General features: G+C 38.0%; 1 protein-coding gene across 1 annotated transcript in view; it reads right to left on the bottom strand.

Annotated features, from left to right (window-relative positions):
* Dgk (diacyl glycerol kinase 1) overlaps positions 1–19,488 on the bottom strand; it is a 94,594-nt gene that overhangs the window by 21,246 nt on the left and 53,860 nt on the right. Inside the window, exons 4-11 of the mRNA XM_073081486.1 lie at positions 4,676–4,749; positions 4,110–4,221; positions 3,574–3,688; positions 3,032–3,196; positions 2,170–2,292; positions 1,478–1,602; positions 1,047–1,123; positions 343–503 (exon numbers count right to left, since the gene is read on the bottom strand). Coding sequence (XP_072937587.1) covers positions 343–503; positions 1,047–1,123; positions 1,478–1,602; positions 2,170–2,292; positions 3,032–3,196; positions 3,574–3,688; positions 4,110–4,221; positions 4,676–4,749 — 952 coding nt within the window. The remainder of the gene's footprint in view (positions 1–342; positions 504–1,046; positions 1,124–1,477; positions 1,603–2,169; positions 2,293–3,031; positions 3,197–3,573; positions 3,689–4,109; positions 4,222–4,675; positions 4,750–19,488) is intronic.

Below are 19,488 nucleotides of genomic sequence, written 5' to 3'. Positions count from 1 at the left end.
ACACTTTCTTTACCAATGTCATAAAGTATTAATAATTATTGATGACTACCCGAGCTAGTCTAAAACAAACCCGAGTGCGTCATAATACATTATACTCACATATGCAATACAGCCCTTTCTTCCCAAGCCCGACCGGCATGTTCAAGCAGAGGTTACAAAACACCTGACTTAAACTAAAACACACCCGCTTTGAACTAAAACGCGCCCGAGCGTAGTATAAATACTCACATATACAACACAGGCCTTTCTTCCCAAGCCCGACCAGCACGTTCAAGCCGATTCAAAATACACAAGTTTGTCTAAACGCACCCGAGCGCGTCATAATACATTATAAATACTCACATATACAACATAGGCCTTTCTTCCCGAGCCCGACCAGCATATTCAAGCAGAGGTTGCAGTACGCGGGCCGGTTGAAGTGCTTCAGCCGCCACGCGTGCTCCCCGTCCTCCTTCACGTTCGTGTCTAGACCGAGAAGTACTAGCAGTGGGATTGTTGTCATTCTGGAAGAAAATAGTGACTTTTATGTGAGAGAAGTAACTAAAATTAAAATGCTTAAATTCTGTGATAATCTATAGTAATATTATAAAGAGGAAAACTTTGTTTGTTTGATTGTAATGAATAGGCTCAAAAAATACTGGACCGATTTTAAAAATTCTTTCACCATTCGAAAGCTACATTATCCACGAGTAACATAGGCTATATTTTATATGAAATATATTTGATAAATAGATTTTAAGGCGGTACAAAGTTTGTCGGGTCAGCTAGTAAAATATTAAAAGGATTTTTTGGTATATTCTGCAGAACAGGTTGTGATATTGAAAATAATGGCACTCTGTTGTCATATTACAAAATAGTTGTTAAATTCGACTAAAAATTTGCAAAATTTCGATCCAGGAAAAGGACCCAAAATATATATGAATACCTGGCAGGCACTTCTGAAGAAACCTACGTTCTATAAAAAACAATGTCCTCAAAGGTGTGTGAAGTCTATCAAAGTCTTACTGTGATAAATATTAATAGCTAAATAAAGTATTTTCACCTACCCTCCTCTTTTCCATTCGTCGAGGGACACGGTACCGTCAGCATCGTAATCTATTTCCACCATCATGTCTTGTAAAATCTAAAAAAAATAAAAGATTATTAGAAAAAAATATTCGAGTGATTACGACGGTATGCGACCACACATACCGCCGTCCTTCCCGGGGTAGCATACTGGACGGTTCGAGCTCCCACTCTTGCCGCCTGCAACCCCGGAAGCCCCCTTTTAGTCGCCTCTTACGACAGGCAGGGGATACCGTAGCCCTATTCTAGTCCCGGAACTACAGGGGCAAACCTCTCCCCACCTATCGTTACAAAAATCTAGTAACAATCAATATCCCTCCATTTTTTAGTATCGCCAGTACAAGAAGTATCTTAATATTTAAGTCATTATTTAGTAACCCCAATACATAGAATCTCGAATATGAAATCTTACAGGCCGTAACTCCGAAGTCTCCCATCCCAAGTACTCAGCAACAGTCATCATTTGGTTAACGATGCAGTCCATCTCATTTGTGTCCAGCACTCCATTCCCATCGGTATCGTAGAGCCGAAACATAACTGAAATCAAATAAATTATTTTAGCTTTGCACCTCGAAGTGTAGGTTAAATTTTCCGGTTGTAACGCAGGATGATTTTGCCGCCCTAAATGCATTTTAAATTTGCCGCCCGAAGCACATATTGAAATTGTCGTTCAAATAGCAGGACGATTTTATAACCCGGGGCGCAATTTGATTTGCTGCCCGGAGCGCAGGTTGGATTTGCCTCCCTATACACAGGCAGAATTTCCCATTCAGATCGAAGGCCGGGGATGCAGTTTGAATTTGCAAACCTGGATTGAAAATGGTTTTCCCACCCATATTTAATATGTCGTTCTAAATTAAGGCCAGAAAACGCGACAGAAATCATAAATCGATGTTGTGTGGAGCATTCTTCCTCAATTTTATACAAAACCACTACTTATCTGTATAATTATTACATGTAATATTACTTCCTATTTTGTAGAACAAGTAATTCTACACAAGAGACATAGGTACACTATATTTTTTACTATTTACAAACTACTACAAATGATTACCTTGATACTAACGCCATCTCTTATCAAATACCGAAAGCAATAGTACTTACACTCCAGCTTATCCTCAGGTCTTCCAGCTTCAAGCAGGGACAGGTAGCATACTATGTCTTTCAGCGATACCCTTGCTGTGTGCACTTCCAGGGTTGATGGTCTTCGCATCAGGTGTTTGAAGTCTGTAATCATAATTAATACAAAATCTGTATTGGGTTTTAAAAACGCTTTATAGTCTGGGAGTTCGCGTTTAAAATGCCTAGTCACGCATGGTTGATTTTTCAGAACTTGCGTTTTAGAACTTCATTGTCCTTGTTTTAATGTTGATAAAAACAAAGGAACCAATCTTGGCACTTGATCGGATGGGGACTCAATGATACGATAAATTGAAGATGAGATAAATGAACAAATCTGGTGTTCGATTCCGATGGTATCACCACCACAAATATATCTGCCTAGTAACAGTTGCTGCTGTGTTCTGGTTTGAAGAGTGTGGTAAGGGAGATACGCTTCCGAGGCGTTTAGGCAACTAAGTTCTCAAGGGTAGTACCGCATCTGTGGCCGACCAAAAGTAGGACTCTAATATTATCTGGGCATGTACACAAATGTCCATCGGCGGCAGTAGTCACTTACCATCATGTGAACTGTATGCTCGTCTGCTACTCCCATATTATAAAAAAAAGCTTAAACAAGTAGGTGAAATATAAATAAAACCCCTCTCATCCTGAGCTCGTGCCTAGCAATGGAACAATAAAGAGTTCATGATGATGATGATGAATGGTAAGTGACGATGAAGGATAAATGATAATGATATGATGATGATAAATAATAAATGATGATGAAAGGAGAGAAGACCCGTGCCCAACAGTAGACCATTATAGAACTGATGACAGAAGGATCAAGTATGGAAACTTCTCCCACCTTCAATCTTAGTAGACTGGTTCACCCTGAGTGAGTTGCTGCTCTTCCTGCTGGAGTTTCTGGACATCTGGCTGTGGCTGGGGCTCGTCTCGTTCCTGCCGAGACACAGCTCGTGCGACGAATACGACGGATTCGTCGTCACCGTGAACATTGGGTGGACGCTTCCTAGAAGACAGAATGTTGTGTTAGAAGGACATTGGAAGAACTCTTGAAGAACATTAGAAAAATACTAGAATTACTCGTAGAAGAACATTGAAATGTATAGAAGAATGTACCACAACATAAAACAAACAAAAAATAAAAAAGCATATTAGAATTACATTAAAAATTACTTATAAAATGTACTGCTATTGCATTTTGGTTTGAAGGTTGTGGTACGGCAAACACTTATACAAGCCGTTCCCACTATATCCTTAATAAATTAAGACCTAAATTAGAGCGTAAAGCACTAACGTATATCTGTCCATCGTCAGATAAAACTACAATGGACCATTGTGAAGTGAACAAACCAACGCATTATTGTAAAAATCCAATAACCTTACCAGTTCTGCTTCTTGATCCTTTATCGCTGCCATCCACGGAGTCTCCAGAACTCTTCCCTAACTGCTGTATCCGTTCTGCCAACCCATGAATCTTGGACGCTAAGCTCAGTTTACCCTGAGAAAGATCAAGAGAATTTCGTATGAAAGTGATTGCTTGTGGTTAAGGTCCTATTTATATCTTCAGAAGTTCAGACGTGTAAAGTGTCAGACACGGGCCGTATCAGACACATTCCGTATTATATTTGCCGTAAGGTATCCGCGAAGATACTGTCAGATATCGGTCGGCCAGACAAAATATAACGCTAACAGTCCTTAGGAGTGGCATTGCATCAGTGTTAAGTAGAATCCCTGTGCTCATCGAAGTAGTTTACAGATGTAATCTACTTCGGAGCATCGTATAGCACACGAATCGGCAATGATCGCTTACCATCAGGTGGATTGCATTCGTACAGTGCTAACTAAGCGATTAACAGCGAAAGAGTTGAACAGGGTTAAAATATTATAACAGCAAAGAATTTAGGATCTTGGAATAGTACCTGATGTTCTCCATGAGCTGTGACAGCAGCGAAGGCGGCTGCGGAGCTGGCGGCCGCCATCTCCCGAAGAGCTGGTCTCTTGTCCCTCCGGACGAAGGACAGGAACAGATGCCTGGAATTGAGAATTTTGTGTTACTGAATATAAGATAACAAGTGGAACCAACGGTGGTTCCACTTGTTATAGTATAGGATGGCACTCTGGCTCTTAGCTAGCTAGCTACTTGACGCACCCAGTACTCTTTACTCAAAAAAAATTACCAAGGGTTCTACTGTTGATGTATTCTAGTTGGATGGGAGGGTAGGGCGGTATTCTCTATCTTTGCATTACAGCAAGGATTTTCGGTTTTGATTTCATTCTAGTCTAAACAAAATAAAGCAGTTTTGTGGGACGGCATTGAATACTAAAAATCCCAGGTCGGTCTTTTGCTCAAAATTTGGTAGAGAGGAGATTGAGCTCACCTTCCTCTTTTGGCTATGACTATGTTCCCCTATTTATACTATGTTCTGTCGTTATCACTTAGCCATGCTTTGGAGCTAGCTTTAGATTTTGAATATAGAATGTTTACCTGGACAGCTCATCGGGCGTTGACACCTCCAGAAAAGTATCAAGGAACCACCGAAAACCCTCATAGTCAATGTCCTGGAACAAAAATTATCAATAATTAATTAAATGTAATTAATTAATTTAATATGTTTTGTATAAATGTTTAACATAAATTAATTAATTTATTTATTATTAATTAATTCTTGCGCTTGCGACACGATGCCTCTCGCCGTTACCGGAGTAGGACTAACTGGATCGGCGGGTTGCAATCTTACATTTATTTTACAAACTGTGGGTAGTATAAAACATCTTATTATACAAGCGATGGGTACTATAGTGTAACAGAAAATATGTCTGATTTATATACAGTCCAATGTAGTTAGGTTTTTGATGTGAAACATCTATAGCCGCACGTAAAACCGATTTCTGGCGTGGCGACGCATGCCGTGGCGACGTCGCCACGCTATACGATGGTATATATATACAGTCTATATGCAGTAGTGTGTACGGTGTGGCGACGCGTCACCATGCGCAATCGACAGTGCGATTCTTTCCCACTCGATTAAGGAAAAATAAATGATTATTCAATAAATAGTCATTAATTTTATCATTATGACATATTTAGTTCCTATCACAATATGTTCTTTTCTGCATATTACTTTAACAAAATAATGTCGATGTTTCACATCTGCCAGGCGTCCCGTGACGGCTCACATTGTTTTTTTTTTCTAACACTGAAGTAGCAAACGAGCAGGCAGTCCACCTGATGGTAAGTTGTATAGATTGTAAGGTAAGATTTTAATCACTGTCGTATGGACATCTGTAACAACTCCATATTATAGAACGGGTTCTACCTGAAGCCGATCACATACGTTTCGACTCTTGAGGGCTATGGTCGCCTCATATGTAAATCAGTCATCAATACTTTTCCACTGAAACGCAGATATGCTTATGTCCAGTCCAACCATACATTTAAATTACTTGTAGGTAAAATTTTAAGTCTATCTATTACAGTTCAAAAGATAGAGCCCTGTGAAAGACGGATAGATAGCGAAAGCTTACTAATAGGATACTATTTTACCTTTAGACAACAGAACCCTAAAAGCGCAAAGAAAATCTATTTCGACTTTATCCGTGATAGATTGTAGCAATTCCAATTGTGAATCCTTTACAAAGGGCTGAAATAAGGGTTGTAAGTGATATTCAGTTATTTATGGGCCTCGTTGTGGCCCTACAAAAGAATTTGAGTTGAAATATTCCTTCAAAGGTATAAATTATTGAAGGGTCGGACCGAAGATATTTCAACCCCTTTACAACGTGAATTGTATTATTATTTGGGCAAAATATACTTAACCTCTCGAACAGACTATTGAAGCATTGTCCATAAAAGCAGTGATAGCCTAGTGGTTAAGAAACTCGGCCTCTCGATCGAGGGGTCCGAGGTTCAAATCCCAGGCTCTGATTTTTATGTTATGTGCCTATTAGAAATTAATTATCACTTGTTAAACAGTGAAGGAAAACATCGTGAGGAAACCTGCATACCTGAGAGATTTATAAAAAAATCGCAAAGGTATGTGAAGTCTTCCAATACGCACTTGTCCAGCGCGGTGGACTATGGCGAAATCCTTCTCAGTATGAGAGGAGACCCGTGCCCAGGAGTGGGACTGTAATGGGCTGTTGATGATTTTTTTTATAATATAGAAGTAGCAGACGAGTATGCAGTCCACCTGGTGGTAAGTGGCTACTGCCGCCCATGGACATCTGTAATCAATCCCAGATAGGAGTAGACATTCCTACCTGAGGTCGGCCACAGATGCGCCGCCACCCCTGAGGACTAAGCTGGAACGCCTCGGTAAAGTCTGTCTCCCTTACCTCACCCTTCAAACCGGAACACAGCAGCGCCTAACACTGCTGTTATAAGGCAGAAATAGGTGTGTTGATGATACATACTCAAAAAAATACTGTCCGCAAAACATGTTCAAACAGTGTACTAAACTAAAGTTGTCTCGCTCGGCACATTTCTCCTTATTACTGAACAAAAAGCTCTCTAATAGAAACGTATGTTTTGACGTGAGTAAGGGTAGATATATACACTCGTCGAAAGTTTAAAAGTTAACAATACATATAAATAAAAGAGAAACTTGTTAACATTTTTAATGTTGTAGTTGGAAAGCGTGCGGTATATGAACTAAGTTGGAATACAAGGTGAAGGTGGTAGAACCCTTTGTGGTTCGACTCCGGCGGCACCACCGCCTCACCTATTTTTGCCTAATAACGGCAGTATTAGGCGCCGCTGTGTTCCGTTTTGAAGGGTGTGGTAAGGGAGACATACTTTTCCGAGGCGTTCCTTCGAGTCCTCAGAGGTAGCGACGCATCTGTGGCCGACCTCAGGTAGGAATATCTAATCCTGTCTGGGGTTGATTACAGATGTCCATGGACTTACCATCAGGTGGACTGCATGCTCGTCTGCTACTCCTATATTATAAAAAAAAAGTGTGTGTGTGTCAGCTACGACGCACGATTGGAGTTTACTCCTTACGAATGATAATTATGATATATATCGAATAGAAAAAAGGGTAGGTAAATGGACGCATCTGCTAAAATGATAAGAGAAACAAACATATATCTGTAATTATTCGGATTATTTATATTACTTCAATAATGCGTATTACATAAAGTATGTTACAAAATAATATAAAATAGCGCCATCTAGTGGCAAGTTTTATAAATTGTAAGTTTGCAAGTTTATCAATCTATGTATTTTGGTTCCAAATATTATAATGGTAACTTAATATAATTGTTTATATTAAAGTAAATTTTAATATAATATAATTATTTATATTTAAAACAATGTTAAACGTTTTATAACTTAAAACTTAATAATTATAATTTCTTTGCCATCTATAAAATATCCTTGTTGCAATTTACGGATGAAATTTATATGAGACTCAATAAACATGTTATTATATGTAATTTGGTTTGTTTCTGAATGTTTTATAATTCTAGAATTCATTTAAAACGTATTGCTAATTTTATATAACTTATTTTGAACATAATTCATTAGCAATAATTCTGTAATAAATATTAAATAATACTGTTTTGATTTTGCCCGTTTATCGTTGATAGATGGTGCTGGTCAATAATGCATCCATTTTTATAAGTTAAATTAATATATCAGTAACTTACAAAAGCCTCTTTATGTTAAAAACTTATTTTGCTAATATTATATCTTATTCAATTGCTTATTGATTTTATATGTTACTCTTCTTTAAAAACGTTCATAAAAGATTGTTAATCATATTATGGTGCCAATGTTCATATTTTTCACAGTGTTTATAAATGATCAAACCTATAACTTAATTTATGCAAAAATGTAAACAAATTAGTTAATGACGTTTTAATGTTTTATATATTGCTAATTATTTTTATTGTAATAATTACTTTCATATGGGATTTGAACTTACTGTATTTTAAATTAATAAAAGCACTCTTGATTCATATTTTGGTTACCGTTACGCCTCAACTTTTCGTGTTACACTTGATTTTACTCCTCATAAAATTTCCGTACCGGGCCTTATAACTCAAATCGTTTCTTAAGGAGTAAACTCCAAAAAGGTTTTATTTTGTAGTTAAGACGCTTCCTATGAGTGCCTCCCTTCAATCTATAACACAGCAGCGCTTAATGTGGCGAGTTCCCGCGACTCGTCAATAGATGGCGCTACACATATTCTACATCACGCTATCGAAGTTTTCTCAACATGTACTACTCGTAGTATATCGTAAAATGTAAATCCCTTTTTTGACTATTACTTTAATACTAGCTGACCCGGCAGACGTTGTAGTGCCATATAAGTAAAAAAATGTTAAGGTTGAACAACCCTTATCACTTAGGGGTATGAAAAATAGCTGTCGAATCCAAAGTGAAACATTCGAAAATCAACAACTACTTACGAATTAAAAATTAATTAAAAAAACCTTTTTCCATGGACTAAATTGTGAAACTAAACCATTCTCAAATCCCCTTGAACACACACAACAAATTTCATCAAAATCAGTCCAGTCGTTTAGGAGGAGTTCAGTGACATACACACGCACATAAGAAATATATATATTACTTTAATTTAATATAAGCTGTGGATTTAGTAAATAAATACACACGAATATTTTTGTTTTATATTTTTAACTACGTATAACCCACGAGTCGGAGCGTTTACCGTACCGGTGTAATGCGTAAAGGATTCCGGGTTCGATTCCCGGGAATACAGCATGTGAATAATAAATCTGGATATCTTTTCTGGGTCTGGGTGTTTGTGTATTCGTCTTTGTGTGTGTCCATGGCACCCACAACACAGGGAACCCTAGTGTGAGGCTGTGAGTGTAAAAAGCGTCTTTTCTGTATATTTAACCTATGTAAACAATATTTGAAGAATGTTATATATAAAATTCTCGTGTCACAATGTTAGTTACCGTACTCCTCCGAAACGGTTTTACCGATTTCACCAAATTTTATATGCAAATTCAGTAGATCTGAGAATCGGCTACTAGCAATTTTTCATACCCCTAAGTGATAAGGGTTATTCACCCTTAACATTTTTTTATTTATATGGCAACACAACGTTTACCGCGTAGCTAGTATTCCAATATAATACATACGTATACCACAATATTTGCTTAAAATCAGATCGAACCGAAAGAACAATCGTACTCGTAACATTAGTGACCTTGGCGAGAGTGTGAATACGCCATAATAGTAGGAAAAAATGGCAAGAAAACTTTACACGTCACTACCATGTAACTATGAGTTTGTCTACGTTTTTCCATTACTAATACTTGTTTCTCTTAAATAACATATATCTATCTTTTTATGTGTTGTAGGAGTAACAGACAAGCATGTAGTCTACTTGATGGTAAGTTTTGCCGCCATGGATATTTGTAATCAACCCCAGATAAGATTAGATTCCTTTTTGATGTGAAACATCTATAGCCGCACGTAAAACCGATTTCTGGCGTGGCGACGCATGCCGTGACGCTATACGATGGTATATATATACAGTCTATATGCAGTAGTGTGTATGGTGTGGCGACGCGTCGCCATGCGGATCGTAATATTTTATTTTATCATTATGACATATTTAGTTCCTATCACAATATGTTCTTTTCTGCATATTACTTTTACAAAATAATGTCGATGTTTCACATCTGCCAGGCGTCCCGTGACGGCTCACATTGTTTTTTTTTTTGTTAACGAAACCTTCAAAAAGTACCCAGTGCCGTGGGAGCGACGCAGGGTTATGTAGGATTCTTACCGCACTAAAGCCCCCTGGAAGCCGTCCTCGGCGCTGCGTAGAGGGCTCCAGGATCACTAAACGAACGCAACCGGAGTCCTTTTAGCGCGTTTCCCTGTCGGGCTCCGCCCAGGTGGCCTTGACGCTCGCCACGTACCGTGCGTACGACGGTATGCGACCACACATACCGCCGTCCTTCCCGGGGCCGTTGGCCGGGTAGTTTGAGCTCCCATTCTTGCCACCCGCGACCCCAGAAGCCCGCTTTAGTCGCCTCTTACGACAGGCAGGGGATACCGTAGCCCTATTCTGGTCCCGAAACTACAGAAGCAAAGATTAGATTTCTAACTGAGGTCGGCTGCAGATACGTTACTCTGAGGGCTAAGCTGGAACGCCTCGAATAAGTATGTCTTCCTTACCACACTACAATTTAAGTACCTAATAGTTTAGTCGTGCTTTTTAAAGTACGTGTAAGTTTGAAGGTAGAACTCTTTATGGTTCGACCCCAGCGGCACCACCGCCACACCTATTCCTGCCTCATAACAGCAGTGTTAAACGCTGTGTAAGGGAGATATACTTTTCCGAGGCGTTCCAGCTTAGTCCTCAGGCGTAGCGGCGCATCTGTGGCCGACTTCAAAAAGGAATATCTCTATCTGGGGATTGCAGATGACCATGGGCGGCAGTAGCTTACCATCAAGTGGACTGCATGCTCGTCTGCTACTCCGATATTATCAAAAAAAGGACAGCGGCTAATTTAATTTCAATATGTGCTTTTGTAAGGACAAGCTACCTTTAAGCTTATTCAAAGTACTGACGTCACTCATTAGGACCTGCATTGCAGCTACTATAATATTATTGGGTCAGCTTAATACCACTGGGTCAGTTAATGTCAGATCTGAATGTGAGCGGTAATATAATTTAATTCACGTTGAAATAAATCGTGAATGAAAACGTGCCTTTAAAAGGACTTTAAATAGGAAATGAGGGAGACATCGTAATTCTCTTAATTCTAATCCTCATAGGTACTCGTAGCAATCTGTGGTCGAACTCAGGTAGGATTCAAATCCTATCTGAGTTTTTTTTTTATAATATAGGAGTAGCATACGAGCATGCTGTCCACCTGATGGTAAGCTACTGCCGCCCGTGTACATTAGTAATCAACCCCAGATAGGATTAGACATTCCTACCTGAGGTCGGCCACAGATGCGCCGCTACCCCTGAGGAGTAAGCTGGAACGCCTCGGAAAAAGTTATTAGCAAGCTAAATTTCAAAAATAATTCTGCAAAGATTTTTTTTTAATTAGAGAGTGATAGTTTTCTAAAATTTTTAAATATCCAATTAAATTGTCAAATTTACAATTATATTAAGCTTTTATAGATAGACTAGTGGTACCCGCGGCTTCGCCCGCATTTTAAAGAAATAATATGATATACATAAAACGGAAAATTTGTACCTGCGTTGGAATGACAGTGATGCCATCTGTCGAAAATTGGTCTTATCAACTCCCAAACCCTCGTGGGCTCTTGAACAACAAATTTGCTAAAGATCATCACTTGATCAAATGCATAGTTTTTGATTCTGTAACTACTTACGAATTAAAAATTAAGTAAAAAAACCTTTTCCCACGGACTAAATTGTGAATCGAAACCATTCTCAAGTCCCCTTGAACACACACAATAAATTTCATCAAAATCAGTTCAGTCGTTTAGGAGGAGTTCAGTGACATACACACGCACATAAGAAATATATATATAAAGATAGATAGATATAATAAATGTTTATTAAGTATAATTTAAAATTTGCTACAATTCTGCTATATATCTTGTTCAAGAAAACACTTTGAAAGGAGGCTTATACCCTTAAGGGCTAGTAAAAAAGATACTAATAATACGTAAAACGGCGCCTCACTACTGATTATTTTATAAAGCACCTTGCATCAAATCGAAGGACAGAAGCCCTTATGAATATTTAATTAGAGGCGTCGCTGTACACGTGTTTCTGTGAATACAAAATCAATGCTGCTTATGTAAAATTCATACGTGTACATAAATTTATGGATTTTCGTACGAAATGAACGAATTTTTATTCATAGTTTTTGTTCTTTACAAAGGACAGTTCTGGAAATATGTTATATTTGGAAATATATATTTTTTTAATTATATTTGGAGAGGGAAGTTGGTGAAACAACGAATGAATGTGTATGTTTGTTCCGTTACAAACTAAGCCGGAACGCCTCGGAAAAGTATGTCTCCCTTCCACACCCTTCAAACCAGAACACATCAGCGCTAAAACTTCTCGAGGCGTTCCAGCTTAATCCTCAAGGGTAGCGGCGCTCCTATGGTCGACCTCGAGCAGAACTCTGATATTATCTGAGTTTGATTACAGATGTCCATGGGCGGCAGTAGGCACTTACAATCAGGTTGACTGACCATAAAAATAAATTTGTGTTCGTTCTTCTTTTTCTTAAAGTGCCTCTCCAAATATTGAAGGTAGGCTATCAGCTTCTTGCTTCCTCCTTGCTTTTAGCTCTGCGAAATAGCTCAGCGGCGCTGGCTATTCCGGTCCACTCTCGGATGTTACGTAACCACGACTTCTTTCGCCTGCCAACCTTCCGTCTTCCAGCGACCTTTCCCATCATTATGAGTTGGAGGAGATTGTATCGTGGATGAAGAACGTGGCCCAAATAGGAGATTTTCCTTTGTTTTACTGTGAGCATAAATGTTCTGTTCGTTAGTCTCGCTAAAATTCGAAACCGGCTGGATCGCTTTGGTTAATTTTAGTTTTGAATTACTTCTGGAAGTCCAGGGAAGGTGTAAAAGGTGAGTAAATATGAAATATATTTCATAAATAGATTCTGAGGCGGTACAAAGTTTGCCAGGTCTATACTAATATTATAAAGAGGAAAACTTTGTTTGTTTGTTTGATTGTAATGAATAGGCTCAAAAACTACTGGACCGATTTTGAAAATTCTTTCACCATTCGAAAGCTACATTATCCACGAGTAACATAGGCTATATTTTATATGAAAAGATATACTCCTGTGGGCTAAGATGGTTGTTAACATAGAAAAGGAAAGCAAGTTTCTGTTTCATGGTTGTTAACCACTCTCATGAGACCAAGGTCAAAGAAGAAACCAACTAATCAATATTCATGTCCTATTTAAATGTAAGCCGTACGACACCATTACTGAAATGAATTTATTGATTGTTTCTTTGAAGTATCACTCACACATACATAGATACAACACCCTCTGTGGTTCGACAGCACCACTGCCACACCTATTTCTGCCTAATAACAGTGTTAAGCGCCGCTGTGATCTGGTTTGAAGGGTGTGGTAAGGGAGACATACTTTCCCACCCACCCACAACACAGCACAGGGAATTGTAATGTGGAGCTATAAGGATCGATTACAGTCTATAGGCGTTAGTAGCCTAGAATAGGGCTACGGTATCCCCTGCGTAAGAGGCGACTAAAAGGGGCTTCCGGGGTTGCCGGCGGCAAGAGTGGGAGCTCGAACCGTCCGAAGAGCAACCCCGGAAAGGACGTCGGTGTGTGTGGTCGCATACCGTCGTAAACACCAGGTGTGCGGGAGGAGCGTAAAGTGCTCCCCCAGGGCAGGGCTAGACCGGGGCATCGCGCTCGGAGGACTCTGGTTGTGTTCCATCGGAGATCCCGGAGTTCTCCACCAAACGCTGAGGACGGCTACCGGGGGGGTTTTAGTGCGGTTAAAAATCCCACATAACCCGGCGTCGCTCCCACGTCGTCGGGTACCTTTTGAAGGTTTCAGTATAACCAGAAATAAAATCATCAACACAATAATAAAGATAAATCGCTCCACAAACACAAAGCGCAATTTCCTTGTCATAGTGAACAGGGTAATGACCCTCAATCCCCTGGCATAGTAACATGATAGCAGATAAGGAAGTGCATTAATAGCGACACAGGGGATATAATGGAAGACGTTAGCACGATATAAGTGACAAATATGTCTTTAATATAGTGCTCAATTTACGGAATAATCCACCAAGTGCAAGTCGGATTAGCAAACCGATTCCGTACCACCAAATTTTCGGTTATTTTTTTATTTTTAGTGTCATTCTATAAATGACTGATATAAAGAAACTATATTTTTGTAAATTTGTAAAACTGTACCTTTGATTGGTCATATTGTAACAAAGTAAGCCAATGATAGACCAACAAAAGCAGATTAATAGTCAGTCTCTTGTCACTTAATCAAATTCGTATTCGTAAGAGATATACCAACCAGCATGTTTTTTTTTCTTTCGTTTTATGTTATTTTTATTTTTTTTGTCTCTCTACATTATAGTATTTCATTTGTGTTGCAATTATCCGAATAAATGTTTCTTTCTTTCTTTCTTTCTTCTTTCATGTAAATTTTGAAAGTCTGTGAGATTTGAAACCTCGACTACCAATTTAGGAACCAAAATTCATACATGGCTCACATTGATACAGCAACGATGACGACGTCACATAAAAAGGTGGTTGAAATCATCCATTAACGTATGACTAGCGGAAATATTATGACTGAAACAGGATTTGTGATGTTGAAAGGACACTTTGTGAATGTTAATACACCTATAGAAAAGCGACCGTCAGATAATAATTTACTGTCGTTAGCATTGATAACAAAGGTGTATAGAAAAGCGACCGTCGGCTAATGATATAATTTACTGTCGTTAGCATTGATAACGCAGCTTAATATAAGTCCTTTTAAACTGGCGGTCCAGGGTTCAAACCCCAATTAATATAAATTAATAGAAAATAGAAAAATGTTAAGGGTATTCTAATATAATATAGAGGCGGGACCAGTTTAGGCAGGAATAAGACAGGCAGGGGCGGGAACGCGAAGACAGGTGCCATATAAATAAAAAAATGTTAAGGGTGAACAACCCTTATCACTTAGGGGTATGAAAAATAAATAGTAGCTGATACTCTGACCTACTGAATATGCATATAAAATTTGGTGAAAATCGGCAAAGCCGTTTCGGAGGAGTACGGTAACTAACATTGTGACACGAGTATTTTATGTAAAAGATTATCAATTGCTTTAACGACGAAGAAAAATATCGTGAGGAAACATCAATGAGAGTTCTACAAAAAAGTTCTCAAAGGTCTGTGAAGTCTAGCAATTCTCACTTGGCCAGCGCAGTGAACTATGGCCTAAGCCCCTCTCAATCTGAAAGGAGACCCGTGCCCAGCAGTGGAAGAATAAGAGATTGACGACATCTAGTATATTTTTATAAAGCCCAAAGAATACTTGTCACACTAAATTGAGTTACTTTAGTTTGGGAAATGCCCTATGCCTTTTATATTACATAATCAACAGACGATCATGCAATCCATCTGATAATAAGTGGCCACTGCTGCACATGGACATCAATAATCAACCCTAGATAGCATGTTACCCCCCTAATGTTATCTGGGGGTCTAGGGACTCCTATCTGTAGTCGGCCGTAGATGAGTACCATTTCCATGTTTTTTTTTATTTCATTAGAAAAATATATACAACAAATTAATTCTACAAGACAAATTTGAACAAATACCCCCAGAAGAAGCCTTAGCAAGGCAAGCAATAATTTCGCATGAATATTCAGTGGCGACCCCATCAACATTCTAACGTTGTCTTCGTCAGGCCCCTGCCGTCAGTTCCCTGTCAGTACTATGCGTTTACTTCGAGTTGGCGTCGTTACAAAATGACGTCACGAGCGCAACTTATACTTTTGCCAAAACAACTTATTGTATTTTCAATTCTAACGTTGTCTTCGTCAGGCCCTGCCGTCAGTTCTCTGTCAGTACCCGTTTACTTCGAGTTGGCCGTTCTACCTGAAGTCGGCCACAGATGCACCGCTCCATCTGAGGACTAAGCTGGGACACCTCGGAAAGGTATGTCTCCCTTACCAAACCAAAACACATCGCCTAACACTGCTGTTATAACAGAAATAGGTGTGACGGTGGTGCCGAGTCAAACCACAGAGGGTTCCTTCAAAATGCGTGGAGAGACGACTCAAAGTGAACGCCTAGTGTGTAATAACGCAATTCAACGCAACCGGCTGACGTCATGGCGTCAAATTGGAGGCGGTATTTCATCTTGATTACAACTTGATCTTTATAAAGGTTTAGTTTATGCTAATATTATTGTTTTGTGGTATCATTACTAGGAATTGGGAAGACGAGTAATGATTAGTGAGTTTAATATTAGAAGTAGGGAATTATGTTATAAGTAGAAATGATGCAGTTCATGTGATGGTAATGACTGACGTAATGTTTGACATATTGGTAGAACCCTTTGTGGTTCGACTCCGGCGGCACCACCGCCACACCTATTTCTACCTAATAACAGCAGTGTTACGCGCTGCTGTGTTCCGTTTTGAAGGTTGTGGTAAGGGAGACATACTTTTCCGAGGCGTTCCAGCTTAGTCCTCAGGGGTAGCGGCACATCTGTGGCCGACCTCAGGTAGGAATATCTATCCTATCTGGGATTGATTACAGATGTCCATGGGCGGCAGGAACCACTTACCATCAGGTAGACTGCATGCTCTTCTGCTACTCCTATATTATAAAAAAAAAGTGTGTGTGTGTCAGCTACGACGCACGATTGGAGTTTACTCCTTACGAACGATAATTATGATATATATCGAATAGAAAAAAAGGGTAAATGAACGCATCTGCTAAAATGATAAGAGAAACAAACATATATCTGTAATTATTCGGATTATTTATATTACTTCAATAATGCGTATTACATAAAGTATGTTACAAAATAATATAAATAATAATAATAATAATAATAATTGTGTTCAATTTATACAAATCCAATTTTAGGATGATTGATTTCTTTCACTTTGAATTATAAGTTGTGGCAGAACTTCGTAATACGCAGGCGCGCAACACACACGTACAAACATACGCACACATTCAACTCTCAGACTGGAGGTAGTGAACTATACAGTGAGACTACGAAGTATCGCGCAAAGAGGAGACCCCGAGAATGAGATACGCTGTGTAATGTATTCCGTCTCATTCTTTTGCACGTTCAATCCTACAGATATATATGTTTGTCTCTTTCTACGTTACGCCTCAACTTTTCGTGTTACACTTGATTTTACTCCTCATAAAATTTCCGTACCGGGCCTTATAACTCAAATCGTTTCTTAAGGAGTAAACTCCAAAAATGTAATCAACTCCAGATAGTCCTGGGGTGATGATGAATGATACGTCAACAATACTTAGTTATATAACAATAGATGGCGTTGGGGTGATAATGAATTATAGGTAAACAACGTAGATATATTAAAAATTAAAATAAGTATATTAAAATATGTTTTATGGTTCTTATTTGTATTTAACCGCTATAAAGCACTTTTTGGAGTTTATTGGAGTTTACTCCTTAAGAAACGATTTGAGTTATAAGGCCCGGTACGGAAATTTTATGAGGAGTAAAATCAAGTGTAACACGAAAAGTTGAGGCGTAACGGTAATCAAAATATGAATCAAGACTGCTTTTATTAATTTAAAATACAGTAAGTTCAAATCCCATATGAAAGTAATTATTACAATAAAAATAATTAGCAATATATAAAACATTAAAACGTCATTAACTAATTTGTTTACATTTTTGCATAAATTAAGTTATAGGTTTGATCATTTATAAACACTTTGAAAAATATGAACATTGGCGCCATAATATGATTAACAATCTTTTATGAACGTTTTTAAAGAAGAGTAACATATAAAATCAGTAAGCAATTGAATAAGATATAATATTAGCAAAATAAGTTGTTAACATAAAGAGGCTTTTGTAAGTTACTGATATATTAATTTAACTTATAAAAATGGATGCATTATTGATCAGCACCATCTATCAACGATTAACGGGCAAAATCAAAACAGTATTATTTAATATTTATTACAGAATTATTGCTAATGAATTATGTTCAAAATAAGTTATATAAAATTAGCAATACGTTTTAAATGAATTCTAGAATTATAAAACATTCAGAAACAATCCAAATTACATATAATAACATGTTTATTGAGTCTCATATAAATTTCATCCGTAAATTGCAACAAGGATATTTTATAGATGGCAAAGAAATTATAATTATTAAGTTTTAAGTTATATAACGTTTAACATTGTTTTAAATATAAATAATTATATTATATTAAAATTTACTTTAATATAAACAATTATATAAAGTTATTAGTTATTACAATATTTGGAACCAAAATACATAGATTGATAAACTTGCAAACTTACAATTTATAAAACTTGCCACTAGATGGCGCTATTTTATATTATTTTGTAACATACTTACTTTACGTAATACGCATTATTGAAGTAATATAAATAATCCGAATAATTACAGATATATGTTTGTTTCTCTTATCATTTTAGCAGATGCGTTTATTTACCTACCCTTTTTTCTATTCGATATATATCATAATTATCATTCGTAAGGAGTAAACTCCAATCGTGCGTCGTAGCTGACACACACACTTTTTTTTTTTTAATTTTTTTACGACAAATTCCCTTTGACATGCTAAGCTACCGACAGTCCATTATATCGTCTAAAAGCTCTTGGTACACAAACCAAGACAAACACTCTATCCACACCTTTAAATTTGTAACGATTTGTTGACATTTGGCAAGCTCGGACGAAACAATATTTGCAACTTCGTTTTGTTATCACACACTAGATGGCGTTGAAAATATTTCTGAATCACGCTAACGACTGTTCGTTGTAGTTCCTATAAGAGCTCGACTGACAGTTCAGCTTCAGTGCTACCGCAGCAACTCATATAAGTATTTCTGCCTATTTTTGTTAAGGATCGATTTCGTAATTGAATGTTACGATCCTTCTAGACTTGGGGAACACAAACAGATCGCGCGACCTGCAGACCAGATCGCGAGTCATAAGTAGAGATGGGTTGTACTAGGTAAATTTGGGACTAGGTATGCCTGTTCCTAGTATTTAAAAATACGTGATCCAGAAACCTGTTCCACCTAGTCCCATAAAGTATCATTAGTACAATTTGGTGTGGACTAGGTACTTATTCTTGGACTAGGAAGCTAGTTCGTTTATGCCTTAAACGTGTAATGAAATGGCGCGACGACCAAAAAAAGAAAAAAAACGGAAACCCTGTCGGGAACTAATCCGATAAACTATCTACTCCGATAAGCTACCTAGTCCAGTAAACTGCCTAGTCCCATAAACTACCTAGTCCGGTAAACTACCTAGTCCAAAAACTACCTATTCCGAGAAACTACCTAGTGCAGGAAACTACCTAGTCCCTGAACCTATTCCACCTAGTCCCATAAAATACTAGGTACTTATTCTTGGACTAGATACATATTAAAACTTAGACTAGGTCCGACCTAGTCCGGTAAAATACCTAGTTCCTGAACCTGTTCCAGTACCTATATACGCCTCACCTCTACCTTCTAGACATGGGTAACACAAACAGATCGCGCGACCTAAGGTTGAACCGGATCACAGATCAGGTCAAATTAACTCATGAATCTGTTTGATCT

The sequence above is a fragment of the Epargyreus clarus genome, unplaced genomic scaffold (genome assembly GCF_041222505.1).
Source record: "Epargyreus clarus isolate Ecla_fem2 unplaced genomic scaffold, WU_Ecla_fem_2.2 ptg000016l, whole genome shotgun sequence".
NCBI lineage: Eukaryota > Metazoa > Arthropoda > Insecta > Lepidoptera > Hesperiidae > Epargyreus > Epargyreus clarus.
Note: the sequence above shows the minus strand (reverse complement) of the source record. Positions and strands in the feature narration are given on the sequence as shown.